A 26630-nucleotide genomic window follows, 5' to 3' on the forward strand; every position below is an offset into this window, starting at 1 on the left:
GCTCATTAAAGGTTTGTTTTTATTTCTGGTTTAAAATCAAAATTAGTCATTCTCTGTAATTACATTATATATAGATTTATAGAGACATTATAGAAAAGGATTTTTTGCTTTCGTTTTTCTGCAAAAATCTGTAAATAAAAAATAAAATAAAACCAAAAAAAAAAAAAAAAGGTGGCAGCTTCTGTCCGTCCGTCCGTCTGTCCCTCTGTCACTCCTCCTGCCCCTGCCCTCCACAGCGCTTCCCAGCAGGGCAGGAAGGGCTCTGGGCTGGGGCCGTTACCTCGCTACGCTCCCTGCAGCCGCCACCGGGGAGAGGGACAGGAGCACGTGGAGCTGGAAAGAAGAAACGCCAGCAGAATATATTAATATCTCATCTTTCATTTTTATTTAAGTCCTGGGGACTTCCAGGAGGCGAAGGGCAGCAGTCCCCACAGCCCAGGCGACTCCTGGAAAGAAACGGCGTCGTTTCCAAAGTGCAGCTCCTCCCGGGAGAGGGCACGTGCCCTCGCGCGACGGGAAGGCAGGAGGCAGAGAAATCCAGTACGTCTCCCTGCCGGGGCAGGAAGGGCGGTTTCCTCGTGTATTTTAAATAGCAATCGAAGGGTGGGACGTGCGGCGAGCCCCCCCCCTCCTTCCTCGCCTGGGGGTGCCTACGTGGCACCCCGCACGGCCAGCGTTTTGGGGGCAGGGGAAGCGGTGCTCCGTAAGGCAGTGTGCGGCCGCGGCCAGCTGCCGGCGGGGGTAATACTGCGCTGTGCTGCCGCGAGCTGGGGGCTGCTGGCTCCCGGCTGGGCCCAGTCCGTGCAAGCCCAGGTAGCCCAGCGGTGCCTTTGGCCTCGAGGGGTGGCGGGTGGCTTCATGCGGCGTCTCAGAAAGCTGTACTGGCCATGCTGGCTGGCGCGAAGATCCTCGGGAGGCTGTCCAGGGTCTCCTCCAGCCGCCGATGGGCTGATTTGCCATCTTCCCCTGCAAGCACACGCTGTGGTCAGTGAAGCAAAGCAAACTGCAGAAGCTCTGGACATTGCTTGTCCCCATCTGCCCTCCCCGGCCTTTAAGGAAAATGTGGCTAGTGCCCGGCAGAGCTGAGCCAGTGTGGTTCAGACACAGAGCAGAGACTTTTCCTGTTCTCCTTGGATGGGTCCCAGACAGAATCAGGCTCTAAAAGCCCTCAGAGCCCCGGATTCTGATGCTGCAAGTCCTGTTCTTCACCTGCCTGCCACGCCCATGCCCACACGGGGCAGGGATCACCCGCAGCTCAGCTCCAGGAGCACTGGCTGCTGGCCCCACATGCTCGCGGACAGCCAGGGCTCGGGGCTGTGCCAAACAGCACCCCAAACAGCTGTGCACATCTGCATGCACTCACACGGGGACCCCCGAGGGCTCGCCAGGACCCCCACATAAACACAGGGATGCACACGTCCACACCACAAGCCGGCTCGGGGATCTTTGCCGGGCAGCCCCGCACACAAATCTGCACACAGCGGCCAGCCCCAACAGGAGCTGGTGACGTGGACAGTCTGCTGGGACACAGGACACGGGGCACCTACGTGTGCCGGCGGTGCCACGGGGGTGGGCGCTACGGACAACCAAGACACACAGACTCCAAAACGTGACACGGCTGACAGGCTCTAAGACGGAGACATTCGTGAGCAAAGCGGCAGGAGCGGGGACTTGGGGGACGAGGACGGCTCACGTGTCCCAACCTGTGCAGCAGCTGCCGCGACCTGGAGGCCTAGAAACCCACTCAGATGGTTCTCTCAGTGCCATCTAGCAAATAATAAATAACAACCACGCTTAGCACTTGTGGCCGCAAGACTCCTGGCCCTCGCTGCCCACCGCCAGCCTGCTCTCGCCCCGCAGAGCTTGGGGCACCATGAGCCAGAGCGTGGGGTAGGCAGGGACCAGCGCAGGTCGCCTTCTCCCGCGGGCAGCGTGGGGCTTGGAGGTGCCCCTTGGGGGCATGGAGGGAGCCGTGAGCGTGGAGGGAGCAGGGAGCCGCAGGACACTCACCGCACAGCATCAGGCTCTGCTTGGCTGCCTCCCGCACGGGCTCCTTGTCGGTTTGGCACAGGTAAACCAGCTGCTCGATGCTCTCCTTGGCCTGCGGGAGAGGGGCAAAGGGCTGAGCACTGCTGGCAGCACCATCCACGTGGACATGGACCAGAGGGGAAGGCAGCACAGGTTCCCAGGTCCCCATGGCAGGACCCAGGCTGGCACGGCAAGTCCCCAAGTCCCCATGGAGCTCTCCTTCCTCCAGCCCAGCCCTGGGAAGCAAAATCCCTTGACTGTGTCCCTTCCCTTTTTCCTTTCCCGGTGCCCCTGCCTGGTTCTCTGGCAAGTTTTGGGCACCACCAGCTCCTTTCTCCCAGCAGCAAGAGGGCGTGCAGAGACCACTGGGGCACTGCTGGGCTGCCCTGGGCACATAGATTCCTCTTCATCCACCCCGTGGCCAGCCCAGCTTTGAAAATGAATGGCCCACGGGCTCTGCTGCTCCTCCCCACACCCCTCTCACCTTGAGGCAGCCCAGCGCCGCGCACCCGGCCACGCGTGTCTGCACCTCCTCATCCTCCAGCTGGTCCAGGTAGCACACCAGGGCCTGGGGTACAGCAAAGGGTCAGTGCCACCGCTCGGGGCAGCGTCCCTGGAGCCCACCTCCTCCCCTCCCGGCCGCGACATACCCGCTGGCGAAAGCGGGGGTTTTCCGCCAGGCTGCGGAGCTGGGCCGACACGGCGCTCACCACCTTGCTGTTGCCCTCCACGAGGAGCAGGCTCAGCGCCTTCAGCCCTTCCTTCTTCAGGCGGCCCTCGGGCACGCGCTTCAGCGCCCGAAGCACCACGTCCTGGTCGTCCGAGTTGAGGTTCTGCGCCAGCAGCACTGCGGGGACGGCCGGGTGAGCACCGCCAGCCCGCTCGCCCCTGCCTCCCTCCCCATGCTCAGCCTGCACCCACAGCAGGCACAGGGACCTCACACAGGGTGACCAGGGGCAGTGCCCTGCTGCTGGGGCACCGAGCTGCGATGCTGGGGACCTGTAAGGTCCAGAGGGTGCCCAGGGAGGCAGCGTGGGAGGGGGCTGTGCACCAGTAATGGATTGGGTCCACCCCAGCAATGGGGGAGCGTTTGGGTGGTGGCTCATGGCGTGTGGAGGTGCTGCACACCCTACAGCATGGCCTCTGGCACCCCATACTCAGGGCTGGGAACCCCAAGCCAGGGTTTTGAGAGGGCAGGAGGGCACCCACCTTCCTCCGCCAGCTCCATCACGTAGGTGTCGAGCACCAGGGCGCCAAGGGACTCAAAGTGGCTCCAGTACTGGAAGATGGTGACCTGCTCGCCTTGGGTACCGCCGGGCCGCCGGGGCAGCCGCCGGTTCAGCACATCCTCCACCAGCTTCACACACACTGCAGGGCAGGGACGGGGTCAGGCTGTGCAGCAGTCGCAGGCACCTTGTAGTGCCGGCGGCTCCCTCCCCAAATCCCACGGGCTCACCTGCATCAGCCAGCCCTGGGTGCCTCTCGTTGACGGGCGCTGCGTACTGGGCGCTGAGCACCTGCAGGAACCGCTCCACGGGGCAGGTGTAGACGTTGGGCAGCTCCACGCAGCGGTCCCAAAGGGGCAGCACCCCGTCCTTCCGCGTGGAGAACTGCACCACTGCGGGGACAGGCGCTGTCAAGCCTCCTCTGGTGGGGGGCTGCCACCTCCTGCCCTCCCGGCCCCGCGCCACCTTTACCTCCGGCAGCAGAGGTGGCTGCTTCCAGTCGCTCCTCCGTCAGCTGGCACACGATCTCCAGCACCTGCGCCTCCCGCAGCAGCCTGTCCAGGGCGTACATCTCGTGGCACCGCAGGGGCCCGAAAGTGCCCAGCTTCTGCAAGGCACAGGCACGCCGAGGACTTTAGGATCGGAGCGCAGCGCCCATATCCCAGAACAGCAAGACATCTCTGGGGGGTTTATCGGGGCCAGAAGCTGCAGGGAGCCATGGCCAGCCCCACCGCCGTGCCCCAGCCCCTGTTCTCACCAGCAGCAGGCGGTTGCAGTTGTGGAGGTGAAGCACCAGGGCCTTATCCAGGAACTCGTTGCCGGTGCTCATGGGGTCGGCACTGCCGTCAGAGCCACTGCATGTCCCGGTGTCGTCTGCTCCCACCTCACTGGCGCTGGGGGCCCTGCTCACACGCCGGGCTCTGCTGGCCCTCCTGCAAACCAGGGAGAGACCGAGCCAGGTCAGTGCAGGGAGCCTGGATCCAGCCCATCCTCACCCACTGCTGCGGGGGCAACACTGGGCAGTTTTTGTAGGACCTACAGTAACACAGCTACTCAGGACTGGACAAAGGAATCAGTCCCAGGAGCACAGGGCACCCAGTCCCCATGGAGACATGGGGTGTCCCCAGCAGGGCCAGATCCTTCTCTTTTATGAGCTGGGACTGTCCCCAGCTGAGATGGACCCACTGAGATGTGCTGGGGCAGGAAGGCACCCCACCAGAACTGGGCACCCCCATCCCTGCTGCCCCAGGGCCGCATCCTGCCCCAGGCCCCATTCTGTGAGCCCCCTGCTGCCCACCTCTCATCCTGGAGAGCATCCTCCTCGGAGCCCTCTGAGTCCTCCATGTCTGAGGTGTTGAGGAAGCTGAAGCTCTCCAGAGCGTGCTCCACCGTGAGGCTGATGCTCGAGGCCCGGCTGAGGAACACACCCTGCTTGTGCTGTGGAGGAAAAGATGGCACGGACGGGTCTTGGCAAGGCAGCCAAAGTGACCCCACCACCCTCATCCCTGGTCACTGCCGTCAGGGACAGCCCCACCACCCTTGTCCCTTGTCCCCAACCACTCTTGTGGCCTCCTTCTGAGCCTCCTCACCAGCAGGATCTCCTCCAGGTGTTTGAGCTCCCGTTCCAGCGGCTGCAGCTCTGGGAACTGCCCCCGATAGTCATCCAGCGCTGAGGCCAGGAGGTTGATGGCCTCCTCCAGCCCTGAGTCCACGGCCTTCACCCGTGGGACTGCTGGGGGGCTGGCGGCCAAGTGTGGGGCGAGGACGGGCTCCTCCTCGGCGGGGGCTTGTGCCAGCACCGCGGCCGGCGTGGGGACCTCACTGCCGCAAACCTCCTGTGCCGGTGCCGGGCTGGGTGCCGGGCTTGCCACCGGCTCGGCCTCCGTCTCGCAAGTCTCAGCCCACGCCACCACAGCGCGGGGCTTGGCCTCGGGGCCACTGTCCTGCCCTGCCCAGCCCTCTGGCACCGAATTTGAGGCGCCAGGGAGGGAGTCCGCATCTGGCTCGCCCGCACCGGGGTCCTCTGGGCTGGGAGAGGGCTCCCATGGGCTCTCCGCAGCCTTGGCCTCCATGCTCGCGTCCACGCTGGCTTCACTGATGTGGCTGAGAGTCCGGGCGTAGGGCACGTGCCCGTTGGCCACTGGGTCCTTCTTGCGGCCGCCCTGCTCCTCCGGGTGCCCCGGCAGAGCCGGCCCGGCGGGGACACCGCCGCCAGCCCCGGCCTCCTCTTGCTGCTGGGAGAAGGAGATCTCGATGGCGGGGGCCGAGGCCTGCACCTCGGGCTGCACGATGGGCTTGGCGGCGTGGCGGGCGCTGCCCGACAGCTGGGGGCTGGAGGAGTCGTCCGAGGACTCGGAGGAGATGGACCAGGCCGTGCCGTTCTCCAGCTCCTCCTGGCGCCGCAGCATGTTCTGTGGAAGGGACGAGGAGGTGTCAGGAGGCGCCGAGGCCATGCAAGGGGCGCCCCTCGGCGCGCTGCTGCCCCTTCCAGCCGGCGGCACCCAGCGCGGCGGGCGCGACACCACGGGGAGGCCTCGGCTGCGAGGAGAGCGACAGCCCCGCCACCAGCCCACAGGGGGCAGCACCGCCATCACGATGATGTCATGATGATGTCATGACACCACGATGACATCATGGCAGTGTCAACAACGTCGCACCGGCGTCACCCCAGCCAACCTCACGCTAGCGCCACGCCAGCACCGCGCCACCTTAGCGCCGCGTCGGCACCGCCACAGCATGGCACGGCACAGCACGGCCACCAGCAGGGACACGGCCAAGGCCTTCTGCTCACGGGCGAGTAGGAGACGAGGAGCGGCTACGCTACGGCAGGACAGGACGGCCACGCCACTGGGCTACGCTACAGGCCGGCACCAGCCCTCGCACTTACACGGCCCGGCCGCGGCCATCTCCTGAGCTCGACCGAGGAGACGTCGCCGCAGGAGCAGCTCCGAGACAGCTTCTCCAAGAGTGTCTCCCGAAAGATATCCAACAAGGACCAGCCGTGCTTGTCGGCTGCCCGCGCCGGGCTCTTGGGCAGAGAGAAGAGGAGCTGTGAGGGTTGGAGGGCCGGTGCCGGGGGCCGTGGTGGGACGGATGGAGCAGAGCTCCGGGGCAGGTCTGCCTGCCCTTGTCCCCAAGCTGTGCCACCCATTGGGACTTCTCCTGGCAAGCTCGACTCAACGAAGCAGATCCCACCGCGGGCCACCTCGCCCCAGCCACAGGCAGCTCCACGTGGCCTTGCACTTACGTAGAAAGCCTGCTCCCGCAGGGACGGCGTGTCAGGAGGGCTCTGGTTGTAGGTGGAGAAGCGCTTGTTCACCGTGGAGGCCTTGTTGACGCTGCTGGCTGCCGAGGGCTGGTCATCCTTGTCGAAGGGGCTGCGGAGGAGAGCAGGGAGGTGAGGGGAGCTTCCTAAGCCAGGAGGTCTCAACCCTGCTCTGCAGTGAGCGGGAGGGTGCTGGACATCACACCAGCGTGCTCTTCAGCCCAGGTGTGGCTTTCCAGAATTGCAGCCAGGTTTTGGGATGGGTGAAAGCTCAAGGCAGGCCAGCTGTGGGTCCCCAGCCCTGCCACGCGCTACCAGCAAAGCCTGCTGGGGTACTCACTTCCAGGTCACCTCCAGGCTGAGTTTGAGGGTACCCAAGTCATTGATATCCACAGCCACCACTTGGGGGAGAGCTGCAAAGAGGTCCTTGGTCTCACAGGACACATTGCCCACCACCACGTGGTTGGCCAGGCTCTTAAGCTCCGTCACCTGGAGAAGGAGGAGGAGGAGAGGATGAGATGAGCCCACTGGCAGCTGTGCACGCAGCACCCCTGATGCTGCCAGGATGCCACCACCACCAGACAGCACCCTCCATCCCCAGCATGGGCTGGATTTGGGTGAGGTCCTGGTCCCCCACCAGGTCCCGGTGTTGCCCTCCCTGCAGGGCCCCATACCTTGATGGAGAGGAACTCGGTGATGAGAGGCAAGAAAACCATCTCCTCGCTGTCCCACACCTGCTTGCTGTTCACCTCGATGCGCCCCCGCAGCTTCCACCGCTGCCGCCCGTACTTCATGAAGATCTGGGGAAGGAGCAGAGACATGGGGATGGGGGCACCGGCACCCAGGACAAAGCCCACCCATTTCTCCCAGGTACAGCAAGGACCACAGGGAGGGAGGAGAGCAGATCCCCGTCCGTAAGCCCAGAGCCCCACGCACCTCATACTGGTCACCAGCGCAGAGCCGGGCGAAACCTGCCAGCCCTGCAAGAGAAGGCAGAGGGACGTCAGGACAAGATGTGAGGACATAGGGCCGGGGCTGTGGAGGGACGAGTTACCTTTCATCCGGACATGGAACTCGCCCAGCTGGCTCTCCAGCTCACTCTCCAGCAGGCACATGTTCTGGGGACAAGGGACAGAGCTCCCGTCACCCACAGCCCATGGTGTTGGCACCCTCCCAGCCCACCCAGCACCCACTGCCTGACCTCCGTGTACTCCTTGTAGCCTTTGCTGGCCTCAGCCAGGCTCTCGCGTGCCTCTCGGCTGCCCGGCGAGCCCGTGCTGTAAGCCTTGACCATGTTGTGGGCCCCATCGCGGAGCCGCCGCTGGATGCAGTAGGCTTCGTAGAGCTCGTCGATCTGCAAGGACAGGCCAGAGGTGCCGTGAGGGGAAGGGGGACAAGCAGCAGGCAGAGATAGCGGCTTCTTGAGGAGGTCTCCCAGTCCCTGTGCCACACGGAGGCCAAAAGCCCAAAGCCCAACCCGCTTCCCATCTCCTACCTTGCTAGCATGAAACTCCAGGCGACGCAGAAAGCGCTCAATTGACTTCACTTGCTGGAAAAACAGAGGAGATGGTGTGAGAGGCTCCCCAAGAGGAGCTGCAGGACAGGACACGGCCCTGCTCCATGCTCGTGCTGCAGCTAGGACATGTCCCAAGAAGAGGGCTACAAGCCACCAGTGGTCTCTGTTATGTCCCCTGCCACCCTGCCACAGAGCCCCAGTCCCGGCCACCCAGGGGAAGGAGGGCAGTAGAAGGGGGAGCACAAGCAGGGAAGGGGCTGGCGGCGGCACATCCCTGGCACTGGGATGTGGGGAGGCAAGGGGACGGGGCACCACTCCCGCTTACCTTATCCAGATCGTAGAGGAAGCCCTGGAGGAGAGAGGAGAGGGATAAGACGCAGCACAAAGCCAGCTCTGCCCACCCAAAGAGCCCTGGCACACGGCGCACCCGTCACCCATAGCATGTCAGCATGGACATGCAGCACCCAGCCAGGGCTGGAGAGTGCATGGCAGCAGGACAGGAGCCCCGTGCAGCCCGACAGCAGAGCCCGGGCTGGCCCCTGATGTCCCCACAGAAGCAGACTGGGCGCTGGGGCACAGCTAAACAAAGTCCCAGCTGTGACCACAACCCCGTGAGGCTTCCCAGCGTCACTCACCAGGCGTGAATTCCTCTTGGACTCGCGGATCTGGGTGCTGAGCTTCTCCAGTTCCAGCTGGTGCACCTCCAGGTAGGCTCTGGGGACACCAGCACCATGGGGTCAGTCTGGAACCACACCACCAAGCCCCACACTCCGTTCCCCACCCCAGCAAGGGAGCCCACGTGAGCTTCTGTGTGGGATGTGAGCGGGGGCACTGCTGCAGCACTGGGCACACCCCAGATGGGGATGGTCTCAGGGAGGTGATGCCACTGCATCCCTCATGCTCTGGGACACTGGGACTCACACTCCCATTCCCCACACAATTCTTGTGCAGGAGCAGGAGAGCTGGCGTGTCCCTGCTGGGTAGCTGCCACCCCAAACCCACACCCAGCTTGATTCGGGGGGCCCACGGACACCCGTGGGTGCTCCCTGACTCCAACCACCCGGCCGTGGGGGGGCCCAGCACTTACGTCAAGCCCTTCTTGAGCGCTTCGTACACCTCGTCCAGGCGGTTGGGCTGAGGCACCTTGGGTGGCGGGGATTTGTGGGACATTGAGAACATCCTACTGACCCTGGAGCCAGTCTTGCGGGAGACGGTGGGCGTGAAGGGCGAGAGGTTCCTGGCGAGACAGGCAGGCAGAGCCGGCACGGTCAGGGTGAGCCCGCAGCGCCGGGGTCCCCCTGGGCACCCTCTGTCTCGCGACAGGGAGCTCTGGAAAAGAGGCCAGGTCCCGGGAGCTCCGTCCGGACCTGCCTGCCTCTCCCACGACTCGCTGGCAGCCAGTCTAACCGGCCAGCGGGGCCGGGCGAGACGGGGCTGTGCAGGGCTGCGGGGCCGCCTGCCCCACGCGCCCGCGCCCCGACGGCTCCCACCCCGCGCCCACAGCATCCTTCTGGCTGCTGGAGGAAGCAGCGGGGCCAAAAGGAGCCATGCAGATGTTTGGTGGGGAGCTCGGGCACCCCGCACGCAGGGAGGAGAAGCGCTTCGTGCGCCCCTGCTGCAGAGCGGCCAGCTGGGATGCGCGGTCCACAGGCACCGAGGTCGGTCCTGTGCCTGCTCAGCCTCCCCGTGAAGCCCTGCCAGACCTCACTGCCAAGGCAGGTGGGAGAACGAGGAGGGAGAATGGCCCCTGGATGTATTCGGCCACCCCAAAGTGGACACGGAGGACAAGGAAACATCTGCTTAGCTCATGGTGGAGGACAGCGGGGAGCTAACCCCATCTCAGAGAGGTTGGAGATGCTGGCCGTGGGGATGCCTCTGTGGGGTCCCAGGCTCCTTTTAGGGGGAGCAAAGGCAAACTTACACCTCCTGGAGCTAAGCTGTGCTACTGGAGTAGCTATGGGGGCATCTCCAGCCCTGGCCATCCCCCAGAGGGTCACCAAGCTCTCGTCAGCACCCCAGGTTGCCACTGTGGGGTTACAGAGAGGGACCCCAGCCAGTATCAGCACGGGAGCAACATGGGGACGAGGAGCCTGTCACCCCCTCATCGGCACAGCCACAGGGAGCAGGGACATCTCTCCTGCCACCCCAACACCGCCCTTCCTGCCTTGTGCAACAGGCGCTCCCCGGCCCCTCCAGCAGCGCCAGGGCCGGATCTTCCCTTCCGCCCTCCAGCGTGGCCGTGCCACCAGCGCCGTCCCGGGCCGGACCTCCCATCCTGTGCAGCTCCTCGGAGGAGCGGCCAAAAAACTTCCCCGAAACATTGGTAGGGGAAAGAGAATGTCTTGGCCTCGTATCAAGCCAGCATGACGGGCAAGTGCTTGTTTTCCACGGCCATCCCTCCTCATTCCCATCCTCCAGGGCCCTGAGCACCATGAGTGTCTCCCCATCGCTTGCTTGCCACTCCAGCACCCCCAGATCCAGAGAGGCGTGCTGGTGGCCAGCTGCTGGAGCCCCACAAAAAGGCTCGGAGGCTCCAGACAGGAGCATCCTGCAGAAGGGGAGCAGCTCCTCGGGATGAGAGCTGAGCAGGGCTGGAGGTCTGCTCCCAGCCGTGGGGAAGCTCTGCCCAGCCCTGTGCCCACCCCGCTGCGGTGCCCACAGCCTGGCAAGGCTCCTGGAGGTGCTGCTGGAGCCTGGCTCGCTCTCGGCACTCCTTCCCCCCGCCACCCGGTTGTCTGTCCTGGCTGGGAGGTGCTGGGTGCACTGGGAGGTAAGGAGCATGGAAATGGGATCAAAAGCATTAAAATGCCACAGCCCAAACCCACGGCATGCCTGTCCCGAGACGCACCCGCAGCTCCCTCCCCGCGAGGAGCTGGGAAAGGAGCAGAGGGTGCAGGGCTGAGCAGCACCTGGGGAGGTTCCCCTTGACGTGAGGTTCGGCCAAGGGGGAACCATACGATGGGTCTCATAAAATCACCAGCAGCAGAGAGGTGAAGCAGGGACCTTCTGCTCACCGCTCCTCACAGCAGAGCTGATGGAGCAGCCAGGAAAACCTTCCAGCAACGGGTTTGCAATGACCCAGAGGAAGCCCTGAGTCACGCCAGCACTCAAACAGAGAAACTCGCAGCCACAGGACGTCGAGGCGGTCGAGACACAAAGCTTCCAAACCACACCAGCTCCTTCACCGCAGGCATTAAACATGACGGGATGGTCACAGGGAAACCCTCGAGGACTTCCTGAGGACCATCGTGATCTGCCTGCCCCCGCCGTGCTCCAACAGCAGGGCCCTTCCTCCCGGCTGGGATGGGGACAGATGAAGGTTGGGGACGGACTCAGGGTCCCACCTGGCCTCAATGCTCCCCACAGCCCCCGGCGCAACATCCCCTGGGCACCACGAGGGTCCCTGCAGGAGGTGCAGCAGGAAGGGGCAGCACCTCGGGCCCTGCCACCAGTGCTGTCCCCGTCCCTGTCCCCATCCCTCGCAGCGCCAGCACCCTTCTCCTACCTGAAGGGCCGGTCGGCTGTCGAGTTCACTCCGGCAAACGACTGGCTCCTATTGATCTTGGCGACGAGGACTCGGCGCTGCGGGCGCGCAGACAGCGACATCGTCGAGTGCGACCTGGAGGGCCTCCCTGCAGGGCACGAGACAGCGGGGTGAGCAGCAGCAGTGCGCACAGGCAGGGTGCCACCGAGGCTGGGGACAGCGGTGGCACCCAGGCAGCAGGGTGGCCGCGGCACCTGGATATGTCCCCGCACGGCCCCGTGCGAGCCACGGGAAGAGGCTGATGCCCAGTGCCCAACATCACGGCCAGCCTCCTGAGCCCCAGTTGGTCCCCAGAGGTGTCCCTCTGTCCCCCAGCCACCCCGGCCACCTCGCCAGCGGGGCAGGAAGGGCGCGGGGCCGGACCCTGCTGCCCGGCCCTTTGCCGTCTCCATGCTGACTTCCTCTCGCTCCGGCGAGCAGGATGGAAACCCATGGACAACAAAGTGCTTTGGAAACTTCCCGGCCCTTTCCAGGAGCTCTGCATCGGGAAAGGAAAGGCAGAGCCATTCCCTGCCCCTCCTGGGACCCTGGGAAGTCCCTGCAGCCACCGCAGAAGCCCCAAAACTGCCTCCTGTCCCCAGGGCAATGCCAGATGCGCACCTTGGGCAGGACGAAGCAGATTTCTGAGCACCGGGGCCTGGACCCCGCTGCCACCCTGCACCGTGGAGAGCATCGCTGCATCCCTGGCCACTGCTGGAGGTAAACAACCACAGACAGTCCTCAAGCAGAGGCTGGGGAGCCCGGTGTCACCAGCCTGGGCCTGGGGCACCTCCACGGCCAGGCAAAGCCTCCCCCGGTGCCGCAGAGCCCTGCAGCCCGGCCTCAACGTCCCCACGCACCTGCTCGGCCGCCGCAAAGCCATGCCCCAACCTCCTCCAGCACCAGGGTGAGCCGGGGTGTTCTCAGCTCCCAGGGTGAGCAGAGAAAGGAGGCAGGAGATCCACGTCCCCCCCTCGCTGCTCGGTCCAAGCCGAGCGGCTCTGCGGGTCCCACAGCCTCGGCGTTACCTTGGTGCCGGTCCCTGCAGTCGCCAGGACAACACTGTCCCAATTAAGCTCATTAGGAGGAGCTGTAATCCCTGCAGGGCCCGGGCAGATTACCCTCTGCAGGGCTGTTTAATCTGCTCCCCACTGAGCGAGCAAGGCCTGTGGCACTGCTGCTGCCCACAGCGTGGGGGTTCTCAGGAGGGGCATCGGGCACCAGGGTGTGCGGGTACTGCACGGGGGAAGGATGCTGGGGGTGTCACAGGGACAATGCCTTTCAGCAGCACAACTCCCCAGGATGGATTGATGCCTGACATCTCTCCAAATCCCTCAAGGAGCCTCAAGCAGCTGGGACGTGCTCCTGCCTTCGAGCATCAGGACCAGGAGCGCTGCCACAAGCTGTGGCCACTGACAGCACCACGTCCCTGTGCCCCAGCCCAGGGACCTCATCCCATCCAGGGACCAGGTGTCCTCATCCCATCCCAACACTCTCCCCGCATTGCAAGATCCCAGGGACTTCTCCCAGCACCTCCAGCACCCCACGCAGTACCCCACAGCCAGGAGGGGGATGCCCCATGAACCCCATCCTCCCCCTGACCACAGCGGATGCTCACGCCTGGCGCAGGCAGGCGTCGAGCTGGGCACGGGGGGGTCTGTTCCTGGCACACTCCTCCTGCGGAGCAGGGGAAGCCCCAGCACGGTGCATTCCTGACATTACCGAGATAAGAGGTACCTGGTACCGGCGGCGCAGAGCAGAGCCCGGGGCACGGAAGGGGCAGCTGGCCCCGGCATCTTGCCCACGGTGGTCTGGAGCCCCCTCAGCGCAGGGAGAGCAGCACCAAGGGGACACCGACCCGCTCGTGTCCCCGCCACCAGCCGAGCCCGCTGCACGAGCCCTCTGAGAACGAGCCCCGAAGCTGAGTGGCCCCACGGAGCCCTGCCAGCCCCACAAAGCCCCCGCCCCCTGCCCCTAATTACAGCGCTAACGAAGCCGCCTCCTGACGAAGCTTTCGCACCTCGCCGCCGTGCCCGAGTCGCCGAGCGCCCGCAGCTCTCCCCTGCCACGGAGCACCAGCCCGGGAGCCTGTCTGTCCGTCTGTCCGTCCGTCCGTCTGTCTGTCTGTCCCTGTCGTTCTGTCCAGCCCTGCCCGCGGAGGCGGCCGACAGGGCCGAGGATCGGGGTGCTGCCAGCCGTGCCGAGGGCGGCGGGGAGCGCCGGAGCCCTCCCCGCGGGCTCGCCAGCCCCCGTCCCGGTGCCTGGTGTTCTCCAGATGATTCGGACACCAAGAATGCTGCTACCAGCTTCCTCCGGCGGCGCACCGAGGGGGCAGTCCAACCGGCTGGGTTGGTCCCAGCTGGTTTCTGTTTCTGACACTCAGACACCAGCCTCAGGTCGCTCTTTCGAGTTTATCAACACCGCGCGGGAGCTCGAGACGCCCCAGGAACACAAACCGGCTCCTTCCGAGCCCCCCAGCCCCACCGCCACGTCCGGACACATCGCACCCAAAGGTGGCCAGCGCGGCGCCCTCCGTCCCCCTGAACCCCCAGGGCTGGCACCCACAGCCAGGCTGGAGCACCAGCGGGGTGCACCCACCTCCCCGGGCACTGCAGGGCCCCCCAGCAAGGGCACCTTGGGGCGAGCTCGCCCTTGCTAGCAGGGTGCACCGCAGGGAAAACCTTTGGAGCCTGCAAACGCGGGAGTTTGGCGCCGTTCCCTCCACTCCAGCCACTGCGCCCTTGTTTGCACAGCTGCGTCCCTGCTGCCTGAACCCACACGCACGCCCCAGCCCCCCGCCAGCCCCTTTCCGGCTCGGGACAGCGTTTGGCCATGCTCTGCCTCCTCCTTCCCGCCCCAGCTCGGAGGATGGGAGCATCCGGGGCTCAGCGCAGGGCCTGGGAGCCGCCTCTGCTCTGACCTCCTCCGCGCTCTGCCTCTCCGGGGCCCCTTCCCCGCCTGCCCCCAGCCCAGCCCGTGGCACGCCAAGGCGGGGATCAGCTTTGGGAACGGGATGAGTCAGAAACCGTGAGCGGCACCGTAGCCCCCCTGGGACTCAGCCAGGAGAGAAAATCCCGGTGCTACGGGTCACAGCCCCCCGCCGGAGCCGCAGACCCCGCTGGCACCCGCAGAGCCCTGAGCGCGGAGCCGGCGTCCGCCCTCGCTGGCCGGCTCCTTGAGCGGGAGGGAGGCAGGAAAGGGAAGGAGCTGCGAATGGGAAGAATTGGAGGAAGTGCTTATTTACCCCTCGGAGCGTCCCCAAGGAAGGGCAGGGCTCACTGCGGGGGGGACACGGTGACATCCCGGGGCACCCACGGGCTCCTCGAGGGGGGTGCAAGCCCCAAAGTGGCACCCAGGGGGTGTCCCCGACGCACAAGGTGTTTCCTGGGGTATCTGTGCTGTGGCCCTGGGCCACCCGGTGAAGGTGGCTGCACTGGGCAAGCTGGATCCCCTGCAGGAGGACAGGGCACAGACCAAGCGCCCAGCAGGATCCCTGTCTCTTTGGAGGTGGAGGGGCTGCAGATCGCCTCTGTGCCCCCCAAATGGGGACGTGGCCCCTCCAAGGGGCACCAGCCCCTGCTCCTGCTCTGGAGAGGGCTGTGAGCCTTCTCGGAGGCACTGAGCAGAGCTCACGGGGCTCTGCTCCCCGAGTGCCTCTGGAAGGATGCTGGTGGGGTTGGCAGAACCTTGCGAAGGTCCCAAACGCCTCCTTCACCCCAACCTGCCCCCCTCCAGGGTGCCGTGTTGGGCACCAGCAGCTCCCCACCAAATCCTGCCAGGGAAACGTGGTCCCTGTGTAGGGAAGGAGCCCAAGGACCCCCGCGCTGGGGGGCTGGCAGGTCCTAGACCACCACATACCTAGCACGATGCCACATGTCGTGACAGCCACCCCTCAGGTCACAGACACCCATCCCTGCTACCCCAGCAGGGACAGCTCTCCTCCCCAGGGCAAGCAGGGTGCAGTGCCTCACCCAAAAAAGACCCCAAAAGCCCGGCCACATTGCCCTGCAAACCTCAGGGCCCCCCCCATCTCGCCACCCCCCAAGTTAGCGGTGGGGACACTCGAGCTCCCGAGCACCACATCTGCTGCACATCAGCTCTGAGCTCTCTGCGGGGCCACCGCTTTGGCCAGGGCTATGGGGAGCCAGAGTCCCCACAGCCCCACATCTCCCCCCCACGGCACGGAGCACCTTATCCTAAACCTCCCCAACCCAGAAAGACGCTCACAACCCAAGCCCTGAGCCACGTCCCCCTCGCCCCTCTCCGGCCACGTTTTGGTGTCTGGGAGGCTCAAGGCTCCCCAGGTGATTTGAGAGCTGGGCGAAAGCTCCGCCAAGCCCTCGGCGGGCGCTCGGTACCTTTCTGCTTGCCGTTCATGGTGGGATGCGTCCCCCGTCCGGCGGGGCGCTGCGGGCGGCGGCGTGGGGCTGCCTCTCATGCCGCTGGGGTGCGCGGGGCCGCGGCGAGGGCTGCCCCGTTTGGCTGTCCCCTCCCACGCTTCCCCTGCCCACGGGCTGACATCACGGCCCTGCCGCGGCCCCCGGCCGTGACTCAAGGTCCGGGGAAGGGAGGACGTCCGCCTGTCCGTCCGTCCGTCCGTCCCCTCCGCGGGGAAGGGGCCCCTTTGATAAGCCCGGCGCAGCGCGCACGTCGCTGCTGCTCTCTCCTGGATGGCTGTTCTGTTTGCTTTGTTTTGTTTTGTTTAATTTTGAAGCTTTCTGTGGGTGTCCCACAGCATGCCCCCTGTGCGCCCTACGTGGACACCACACGCAGCAGCTGCCAGGGGAAAGGATTTCCCGGCCCAGGCTTTCCTAGCCCGTGTCTCGGAGAAGCTGGCTTCAGCAAGGAGCTCCTTGCAGGGCTCTGGAAAATGCTGGGTGCAATTCCCACGTGGGGACCAAAGGGCATGGCTGTGGTACCCGTAACAACGTGGGGTTTCTCCCCAGGCACTTTACTCCGCATAGGAATTCGGCACTAAAATCAGCAGGGCATGAACGGTGAGCCAGAACAGGCTACGTTCCCACGGGTCTCCAGGTCCCAAGGGGCAGGAGAGGTGCAAGGACAGGGAAAAGTCCTTTGCGGAGCAGTGCTGAGCCTAAGGGCAAGAGGAACCCGAGTCTCTGTCCCTGGAGAGCATCCCCACAGCAAGGGGACCCTGCAGCCTGCCCGTGGCACAGATGTGACCCACTTTGGGGCCACGGGTCCCTGCCTGGGTCCTGGCCTTTGTCTGGCCGTAGCCCCAGCTCCGAAGGAGGAGGCTGGAGCAGCCCGGCCCCATCCCGGCTGGAAAAGGCTGCCGTCACCACGGCAGGAAGAGACGCCTCCCTCCCCGGCTCCCTTCCTGTTTGCTGCTGCTTTTAGAGGGAGGTCAGGCAAGGTTCAGGATGAAAAGCATCAGGGCAGAGCCTTTACGGGGTGCTCACAGCACTGGGGCGCTACCGGTGCCCCCTGCCACCCCCGTGCCACACAGAATTGCGGGGAGGTGGCATTTGGGGGATGTTTCCCCCAGCAGCCTGCCGAAAACATCCTGGTGCTTGCTGCAGGGGAAGGCCTCCACGCCAGGGAGCTGGCAACAGAAATGTCTTGTCACCCTCCTGCCCGCAGCCTCCGCTCCAGTGACACGGGCACGGAGCAGAGCCCAGCCCCGAGGCATGGCCAGATCCCCCCATCTCCCCCGGCCCTGCAGACCCCCCGAAAAGGATGCACCAGGAGGCCACGCGGCACCCTTCACCCCCACGGAGCTCCCCACGGAGCAGGGAGGCTGCAGCATCATCGAGGCCGACCTCCTGCACGGCCTCACTGGCAGCCGCACGGGGCTGGTGCCCGGCACACACCCAGGCAGCGCGCCCGCAGCCCCGGCCCGTGCCAGCTCGTTTGTCCTCATTAAAGCTCAACGCCGACTCCCTGCGGAGGGTGGGCGGCCGGTAACGCAGGCAGCGAAGGCACAGCACCCGCTGGGAGACCACCAAAAGACCCCCGGGATGTGGGTACGGCACCCCGCACGGATGATTTCCGTGGGGTGTCCCCTCTGTCTGCTCCTCTGCTGGGCATGGAGAGCTGCCCCGAGCCTCCCCCATCCCAAACGAGGCGTCTCCAAACACAAGGTGCAGGGATCGAGATGGGAGAGCCCCTGGATCAGGCCATGGCAAGAGCCACGGGGTAAATGTCACCCCCTCAAGGGTGCAGGGGCATCCAGATGCAGCCTTAAATCCCAAGCAGTGGAGGCACGGCCACGGGCTGGGTCCTGGCAGGCCGAGGAAGCTGCACCAAACACGGGGACATCCCCAGGCGGCTCCCTGCTGCCCCCAGCACCACCGCAGCGTGTGACAGAGGAGCCAGCTCCGAGGCCACCTGCCCAGGGAGCGGGGTCCCCCGCTGGCACCAGCAGCAATTAGACAAAGGCCGAGGTGATGGAGGAGATATTTCAGCCCCTTCCTGGGGACAGCACGGGCACGGCAAGGGGCTGGGGAAGGAGCTGCTGCCACCCGAGCTGGTGGACATGGGGGAGACCCGGGGAGGGGGCAGGGGGTGACAATGCTGGTGACAAAATCGTCCCCGGTGGGTTGGGCAGAGCAGGCTGGAGCCCTCTCCGTCACTTCCTCGCGCCTTCCCCATGCGGGGCAGAAATAGCGCAGATATAAACGGCAGCCCTATAAATAGCCCCAAAGCACAAGCCGGGGAGATGGGCGGTGGGAGCAGCCCTGCAGCGGCCTCCACCCACACCAAGCTGGGGCTCCACCGCTCCATGTCCCCCCTGGGGACGGCGGGGACAACTGCCCTGCCCTTACTGGGGCCCCAAAACCTGGTTCTCCGTTGCGGGGCATGGCAGCGTGCCCGTCACAGCCTGCACCAGCGGAGCTGGAGCCCGACACAAGGGCATTTTGGGGGACACGCAACCCCAGGTCCCCCCAGGCACCCCATTGGGATGTCCCCCTCAGGAGCACGGCGAGGACACAGCCCAGAGCCACGCGTCAGCTCCCGCAGGTCCCCGCGCCCCTGCTCGGCTCCGCTGTGGGGACAGCACCGGGCACCTCAGCTCCCACCCCACCGAGCTGTCCCCAGCCCCGGGAACGTGGCAAAGCCTCGGGGACCTCCACCAGCCACCACGGCCGGGAATAAGGGGTGGTGGGACACACCAGGTCCCCTTGACGGCCACGAGGGTGCCGTGTCCGGATCCATATGGGGCCGGGGCACAGCCCAGCCCTGTGCCGCAGCAGGGAAGGGGTTAACGGCGCTTGGCTTCCCAAAGGATTTCTTGGCAGGGCCGGGAGATAGGAGGATGGGGCCCGCAACAAAGCCAGATCTGTCTCATTAATTCCTCCGAGCATTCCTCCCTCCATTGCCCAGAGGAGGAGGAGGAGGAGGAGGAGGAGGAAGCAGCCCCCAGCCATGGCCGGCACCCGGCACCCCAGGACCCAGCACCGGGCTCTGCCGCAGCCCCGTGGGGCAGGACGGGACCTCAGCCCCTCAGCCCCTCGTCCCCTCAGCCCCAGACCCCCGCCCCAACGTGGGCAGCCGGTGTCACCGCTGTCACCGCCGTCCCCTTGTCCCCTTGTCCCCGAGCGCTCGGCCCACGCGCCCGGTGGCGGTGGAGCCCCCAGCCCACCCTCAGCGCCTCCGTCCGGACCCGGGGACGGAGCCCCCGAGCCCTGTCCTTGTCCCCACCCCAACGGGGACCAGCTGACGGCAAGACCCCGCCACGGAGCCCCCCGCCACGGGGCCGGGTGGCACTCACATGTCCCAGGAGAGGCGGGGGACGGCGCGGGCGGCGAGAGCAGGCCTGGCTGGGCGCATCGCCTTTGTTCCTCTCCCATGGACGGGGAGCAGGCAGGGAAGGCTCAGAGGCGCTTGGCAGCGCCCACCCCGGCCACTCTCCATGGAAACGCGAGAGCCATGTGATTTCGGCAGGAAACCACGGCACGGACGGCGCCAATGGCGGAGCCACCGAGCGCCTCCCCCGCCGGCCCTCCCCGAGGAGCCGCCGCCGTCAACGCCACCGGTGACACCACCACCGGTGACACTGCCACCACCGTGACCGCCACCGCCACCGGCACTGCGACAGGGTGAGGACGAGCGTCCCCACGGACCCTGATGGGCCCCCACCAGCCTGTGCCCACCGAGGAGCCCGGGGACAGCCCGCACGGTGCTGGTGTTGGTGGCCCTGCGTGCTGCTGCTGGCACCCGCACCCGGCGTGTCCCCACCAGTGGATGGAGCCCCCTGCCACCACGGTCGGGCCACCACAGCCCCCTGGGCTCCAGCTCCAAGCACGTGCAGGCCAAGGGGACAGCACCTCGGGGAGGGGAAGGGATGTGACCTGCACGGTCAGTCGGTGGCGGAGACCTGAGCATCGCTGAGCCCAGCTCTGCTGCTGCCTGGGGATCTCACTGCCTTCCTGCCCACCCACAGACCACAGAGCAATCCCCTTCTGCCAGGGGACAGCACAGGCACGGACCCACAGCCTCCATCTCCACCAGCCTGCGCAGGGCAGGAGCCCCCCAGCACCCTGAGGAAGGCAGCCCCGCCGTGGGTGCACTTTGCCGTCCCGATGGATGCTGCAGGCTGTACCCTGCACTCCGTGTTGTGCCCTGGAGCCCTAAATGCCACTGCCATCTCCACAGTGGCATCTCCTCCACCTCCTCCATCCGCCCCCAGGAACATCTGCAGGGCAGACGCACCCCACTCCCCCCCGTCTCCCAAGGCCACCGTTCTCTGCTTGTCCTAGATCCACCCAAACCGACCCACTTTTAAGTGGGACTGCTGCCTTTCGGGCCCCGGTGAGACATCCGCGGAGCAAGGACAAGACAGCGCAGTGCTCCAGCGAGCCCTGCAACCCAAAAGCGCTAATGAGCTCCTTGCCACGTCGCGGAGCTCAGCAGAGCAGGGCAATATCTGCGACAGGGAAATCGCTGCGCCACCACCGCTCTCCTGGGGCCGCCGAGGAGCGGAGCAGTGCCGCAGAGCGGAGACGTGGAGCCGGGGGGGGCTCTGCTGAGGACAGCCTGCGGGAAGCCAGGTGTCCCAGCTCTCAAGGTTGTGTGGAAGGAGCGGCGGAGAAAATGTGGCAGAGAGGACAGCGGGACCCTTGGATAAAAGGAAAAACCAAACCAGGCATGGAGAGAACTGGGCGGAAGCATGGGGATCAATCAACCCACCTGAAAGCCCCGGTGCCATGCGGTGTCTGTCCCTCCAGGATGGTCCAACACGTGCCTGGCACGCTGAGCACCTCCTCGCCAGCTGTGACAGCATCTGGGATGGGTCGCATCCCACGTGGATCCCATCCACACTTTGCAGATGGTGTCGCTGCCTTGCCCACCTCCGAAAGCTCTCCAAGGGCAGCCACGTGCTTGGGGGAGCAAATTTAATCAGGGGAAGGCAGGAAACTGCTGTCCCCTTCTGACACAGCTCAGAGGGATGTGTGAACCTTCAAAGTGCAAGCACAGGTGCCCTGCTAAGCTCAGGAAACCTGCCCCTGGCAGACGCTCTGCTGGCCTCCCTGCTGGGGTCCTCACCAAAAAAAACACCAGGGGAAAGAACACTTGGAGGAAGCTCTCAGCACACATGGGTCATCCTCAGAGTGCTTCCAGTCCCAGCAGTGCCAGCACCGGGTCAGCACTTTGGCCCATGGATTTCCAGGCTCGCTGCAAACTCAGGCAGCTGCCACCGCCCCGGCACGGCAGCTGTGAATTCGGTCTGCAACTGCCCCCCGCAGCTGCTCTGCACGGCACCTCCAGTTGTCCCCGCAGGTCAGCAGCTGGCTCAGAGGGCTGCCCAGCACAGCACAGCTCACCCACACCCTCACAGCACGAGGTGGCCCTGTTTTAGCAGGGGGCTCGACCAAGTGGCCTCCGGAGGTCCCGGTCAACCTCAACCTCATCCTGGCTGCTCCTCCAAGCACCAGCCCTGGCTTTAAGGAGGCACGGCGTCCACCAGCCAGCGGCGAGCCCTCCGAGCCGCATCCATGGCACGGACAAATACGTGGAGGCTTTCTTCCCCCCGAATCACTCTTCTCACTGGAGGCTGGGCCTCGAGCCACGTCCTCCTCTCCCCTCTCTCCAGAGGGCATGAGGCCAGGGCTTGGCTCCATGCCTCGCTCCACGTACGCCCCGGAGCAGCTGCATGCTCTGCATTCTTGCTCTGCGCTGGAGCGGTGCAGGACAGAGCCTCCAGCACCCGAAACTTCACACCGGGACGTCCAGCTGCTCGTGCAGGGCAGCCACGGTTCACCTCGGCCATGCCCCAGAGCAAGGTGCCTCGTCCACGAGCCCCACACTGCGAGCTGAGCCAGCACCACTGCAGGCTCCCGGCTCCTCTGGGTGCGTGGTGGTGGAGGAGCCTGACCTGGGAAGGAGTTAACGGAGGCAGGACGGCGCTGAGGCAGTGTGAGCAACCAGCTCCACGGCCCTGGCTGACTCACGGCTGGCCGAGCTCCTCCGAGCCCTGCTGGAAACCCGGCCAGCTCGGCCAGACTGTGCCGGGCAAGCTGGCACCCAAAGCAGGGCCCTGCAGCAAAAACAGAAAACCCAGAGCTGGCAGATCTGCAGCAGATCCACCCCAGGAGGACAGCAAGCAGCATCTCCAGGGGACAGGCACACTGGAGGGGACAGGCACAGAGCTGACCAGACGCCAGCTCCGTGATGTCTCCCGCACGCCGTCCCCACCTCGGCGCCGTAGGAAACGTCTCACGCCCTGGCGTAATCACGCCGAAAGTATTTGTGATTCAGAGGATTCCTGCAGCCCCTGAGGGCCTGTCCCGCACCGAGCAGGAAGGCTGAGCTCATGCACAAGACCGGCACGCGGCTCAGCGGGGCGCTGGCACGGCCGGGCAGCGGAGCAGCGCGCTCTCCTGCAAGCCCAGGCACTTGGCATCGTGCTGGGCTCAGCTCTGGGTCGCTGAGAACCCAGGCACAGCTCAGGCAGCCCCGCTTTGGTCTCCCAGAGTGGCCGGAGATATGTGAGAGCACCCCCAGCAGCAACCCCCAGGCTTCAGCAAATAATCCCTGCCCTCCGAATGAAATAACAAAGCACTGGGACATGGGTTAAGGAAATGAGAACGGATGAGCAAGCTGCAGGGCAATAGGAAGCGGCTGTAACCATCTCCTGTCCCTGCTGGACTACGGCTCCACCAGCCCGGATCATGCAGCAAGGCACATAAACACCCGAATTTTTGTGTTCCTGATGCGAGTGAGAGCACGTCATGGAGCAAGGAGGCTTCTGAGTGATCCCAGCACGCGGCAGGGACAGGCATCGGGCTACCCCCGGCTTCATGGATGCTTCCAGGCTCATGCCAGCCCTTCACAGATGCAAGGAGCCTGGTGAAGGCAGCCCCATCTCCACCACCCACACTCACACAGCCACAGCTGCCCGGTACAAAAGTTCCTTGGAAAAAGCACATGAGCCATGTGGTAGTGGCCAGGGCTGGCCCACATCTCCCTGCTCTGAGCTTGGTCCAGTCTTGAAAACCTCCAGCGCTGGAAATCACCCAAACTTCTGGGCGATTCTGCCCCATTGCTTCACTGTCCTTACGGTGGGGCAGGGGCAGCGTGGGGACACGTGCCACCAGCACGGACCCTGCCCTCCCATTGCACTCGATGCTCCCCTGCTCCCCGGGGACCCCCTGGCTCCCTGCAGCTCCAGGGGCCTCACACGCCTGCGACACACATTTTGGTGCCACCAGGTCCCAGCTCCTTTATCTGCCACACGCTGGCTGTTGGCACGTGCTGCCTCTCATCGTCCTGCCGGGGACGACTCCGCGTCAGGGCTGGTGTCACCCTGCCAGCAGCGGGTTGCTTGGGTTGCACGGGGTCTCGGCTCCCCGCCCGGCTTGGAGACATCTGCGGCAGCACAGAAGGTGCAGGAGCTCTGCAGGAAACCCCCCCAGCTCCGTTTCCTTCCCCTCCACCCCGCACACACGTCACTGCTGAGCTCCAAGGGGCCGGCCCCCAGCTCAAGCCCCCAAAAACACCGACCCCTGCCAGGCCCCAGCAAAGGACACCTCTGGATCCGGCACCAGCCCTCCCAGTTGCATGCTGAGCGAGGACACGCTGCTCCTGCCCTTCCACTGCCCCCGGCTCTTGCTTTTTTGTTCCTGTTCCCCCATGCGCCCCAGAGCCAGGAGAGCTCTCCTGCTCATGGAGAGGCCGCCTTCCTTGCTCTCGGTCCCCACAGGGTGGGAGGAGAAGCCTCCAAGCACCTTCTCAGATCCCCCCACCCGTGCCCCCCTCTCTGTGCCCGGAGCTGGGAGCGTGGTGGCTCCGAGCGAGCACAAGAAGAGAATTGGAGCCGCTGGGAACAAGAGATGTTCCCGGATGGTATGCAGCCCTGACAGCGCTGGCTCTGCTTTAAAGGGTAACTTTATCCTGTAATAACAAACAGGAGAAGCCAAGCTCCTCCCCAGCGCCACTTCCCTGGCTCCAAGGAGGGGGTCACTGGAGAGAAAGACGAGCTGAGCTGCCAAAACACGGTGCTGGTGGGGATGAAAACCCAGTCCAGGGGCAGGGAGGCGACGTGAGAACATCACTGGCACGGACGTCCCTGCGCCAGCGGGGCCAACCCGTGGGGCACGTTGTGGGGTGGAAGGGAAGGGCGCAGGGTGGGAGATGCTGATGGAGGCGAGGGGGCAGCAGGAGGTGCTGGGACGGGTGACACCAACCCCGGAGCTTCCTGGCTCCTTGGCCATTCTGCTCCATGTCTCCAGCAAAAGCTGTGACAGAAACCACGGGATGGGCACCCGCTGCTCTCCGGGGACATCCCTGAAGTCCCTGCACCAGTCCCCGTCCCCTGGGTTTGCAGAGGGGTCGCCCTGATGTGTTTGGGTGGTGACATGCAGGGGACTGGGGGCTCCAGCAAACCACCTCCTGCCCGGGGCTGAGCACGGCGCTGCCCCATAGCCCCCAGCACATGGAAGATCCCAGCAGTGCTTGTGCCCCAACAGGACCCTGCCCAGCTTCCCCAGACCTTTCCTGCACTACATGTCCATCCTGCACCCTGCACGCCCCAAAGGTCCCACCCTGCCCAGCACCCCAGGGTGCTGTCTGGGCCCTGCAGCCCTCTTGCTTTGGCTTGATGTGCAGTCCCCGCAGTGTCCCCGGGGCCGCCGGTGGCTGGTGACGTACCTCGGCTCCTGCCTGGCCCCCTGGGCACCAGCGCTCAGCGCAGCACTGGAGGACACAGCTGCAGCATGGAGGGGTAGGCTGTGCCGATAGGAGACCGAGGTCCTCTCCCTGCCAGACAAGAAGATGGGGAGGGGGACAATTGGGCAGAGCTCAGTTGCAGGAGAACAAGGTAATCTGGAGAACACTGGAATTACTGAATTTTTGCTTATCCGAGGATCCACAAGTAGAAAAAAAACATCTCCTCCAGAGCCCCTGCGGCGCAGCTCAGTCCTGGCTCTTTAAGTGGAGCTGGAGCAATGTTGTCATTCTGTTCCCCCACGACGGATTTCCTCCGCAGTGCTCACCAGGTGCTTGAGCTACATCTGTGCAAAGCCGGGCGCGGGAAGCGTCGCGAGGCTGCCCCATGGAGCCTCCCCAGGGGGCTTCCAAAGGAAACACCGGGCAGGATCTGACCAGCTCACAGCGAGGAGAGGCAATGGGGAGGCAACCACAGAGCTAAGCCCTTCAGGTCCTTCCCTTGGTGCCAGTCAGCACCCTCCTGTGGTGGGGGTCCCCTTGGGACACAGCGTGGCCGGGGGAGATGCTGGTCCCCAAGCAGGCAAAGCCAGCAGCGAGCTCCTGGCACCGTCCTTGAGCCCCCACGGAGCCTCCAGCCCCCGGCCAAAGGGACAGAGGGCAGCGGGACAGGCAGCAGCGGGTTAAGCACGAGGTGGGGATGGGCGAGCTGCTGATAATAATGCAACAAGAGGGGGGCCACACTGGTGGGGCTGCAGGGCCAGATAGTGGCTGGCAAACCCAACCCCGCTGCTGCGGTGGTGCAGGAGGAAGCCCGGGCGCATTATCTGCTGGCACCACTCGGCTTCCTCGGGACGTGCTTCCTGCCAAGCTGCCTTCCTCCTGCACCCAGCACCCTCCCCTGCTCGTCCTGGCACCCCCCAGGTCCCCCCAGGTGATCCCCAGCCCTCCCAGCTGGGGACGGTCACTGGGTCTCCGTGCCTTGGGAGCGCAGCGCCATGGGGTGTCCCCACTGCGACCGTCCCGCTGCCCCGTCCCTCATGCCATGGGCAACACCCGCACCTCGGCAGGGCAAAGAGCTCTTCGGGCTGGAAGGAGACGCAGACTCACTCCGACGGGATCTCCAGGTGCTGGCTGAGGTCCATGCAGCTCCGGCTGCTTCTGCTCCTGGTCCTCCCCCCACCGGCCAAGGTCTGGAGCTGCTGAGACCGGCTGCGCTGGCTGTCCCGGCGCTTCCTCGTGTGCTGCTGTCCCTGAGCTGCCTCCTGCTGCTCCACCTCCCAGAGCTGGGGCCATCGGACCCGCCGCAGGAGCAGCCCTGCCCCTCTCTTTCGCCCCACCTGGCTGCGGGATCTGCCCTGATCCTTTCCCTGCCCTGGTGCAGAACCTGCCCGTGGATCCCCGTCACGGACAGTCCCCCCGGGACTCCCCATGGACATGTTTGGCCCCAGCTCCTGGTGTCTTTTGGTCTTTCAGAGTGGGTGGGAGACCCTGGGAAGCGGGTCCTTGCTGCCCCAGGGTGTGCTTTTCAGAGGCTGCCTCAGCATCCCACTCTTCTAACCCGGCCCTGCAGTGCCACCACCTGCAAGGACAAATCCCTTAATTTCTTTGGGGACGGGTCCTCTGCGGATGTGCTCCAGCCCAGTGTGCACCTGTCCTACAGCTTCAGGGTAGAGATGGATCAAGGACATCCCACTTTAAGCTGCTAAATGCAGGTGGATCCTAAATCCTCCTTGCTCTGTCCCAGCTTGCCTGTGCTCCCAGGGAGCTGCTAGGTGCCAGACGGAGCCAGAATTTCAGCTGCCCCTTGCTGCAGCCCTCTTGAAGGCACAGGGTGGGCTCTCCTAGGGTGCTCTGCTGCAGCCTCCCCATCTCTCACTGCCAGCCGTCCTCCCCCAGGACAGCGGTGGCAGGAAAGGGCAAGGCACGGAAGGAAGAGAAAAC

General features: G+C 65.1%; 1 protein-coding gene across 5 annotated transcripts; it reads right to left on the bottom strand.

Moving 5' to 3' along the window:
- Positions 1-25896, bottom strand: RIPOR1 (RHO family interacting cell polarization regulator 1). Of its 5 annotated transcripts, none has more exons than XM_082769861.1 (23): positions 25749-25896; positions 24672-24779; positions 11541-11667; positions 9123-9272; positions 8671-8749; positions 8361-8384; positions 8015-8068; positions 7721-7873; positions 7574-7637; positions 7456-7499; positions 7194-7319; positions 6860-7008; positions 6502-6631; positions 4844-5665; positions 4552-4691; positions 4012-4186; positions 3726-3861; positions 3485-3646; positions 3238-3396; positions 2679-2875; positions 2513-2596; positions 2011-2101; positions 1-966 (listed from the first exon to the last, which is right to left on the bottom strand). In XM_082769861.1, the coding sequence occupies exons 3-23, from the start codon at positions 11639-11641 to the stop codon at positions 869-871; spliced, it is 3138 nt and encodes a 1045-aa protein (XP_082625987.1). In that variant the 5' UTR covers positions 11642-11667; positions 24672-24779; positions 25749-25896; the 3' UTR covers positions 1-868. The 5 variants fall into 5 exon arrangements, with proteins under 5 accessions (XP_082625987.1, XP_082625986.1, XP_082625984.1 ...); XM_082769860.1 differs by lacking the exons at positions 24672-24779; positions 25749-25896 and adding exons at positions 1704-1767; positions 19294-19489; XM_082769858.1 differs by lacking the exons at positions 24672-24779; positions 25749-25896 and adding an exon at positions 19294-19488.
- Between the last annotated feature and the right edge of the window lie 734 nt (positions 25897-26630).

This window comes from Aythya marila (assembly GCF_965140915.1).
Source record: "Aythya marila genome assembly, chromosome: 12".
In the NCBI taxonomy this organism is placed as follows: domain Eukaryota; kingdom Metazoa; phylum Chordata; class Aves; order Anseriformes; family Anatidae; genus Aythya; species Aythya marila.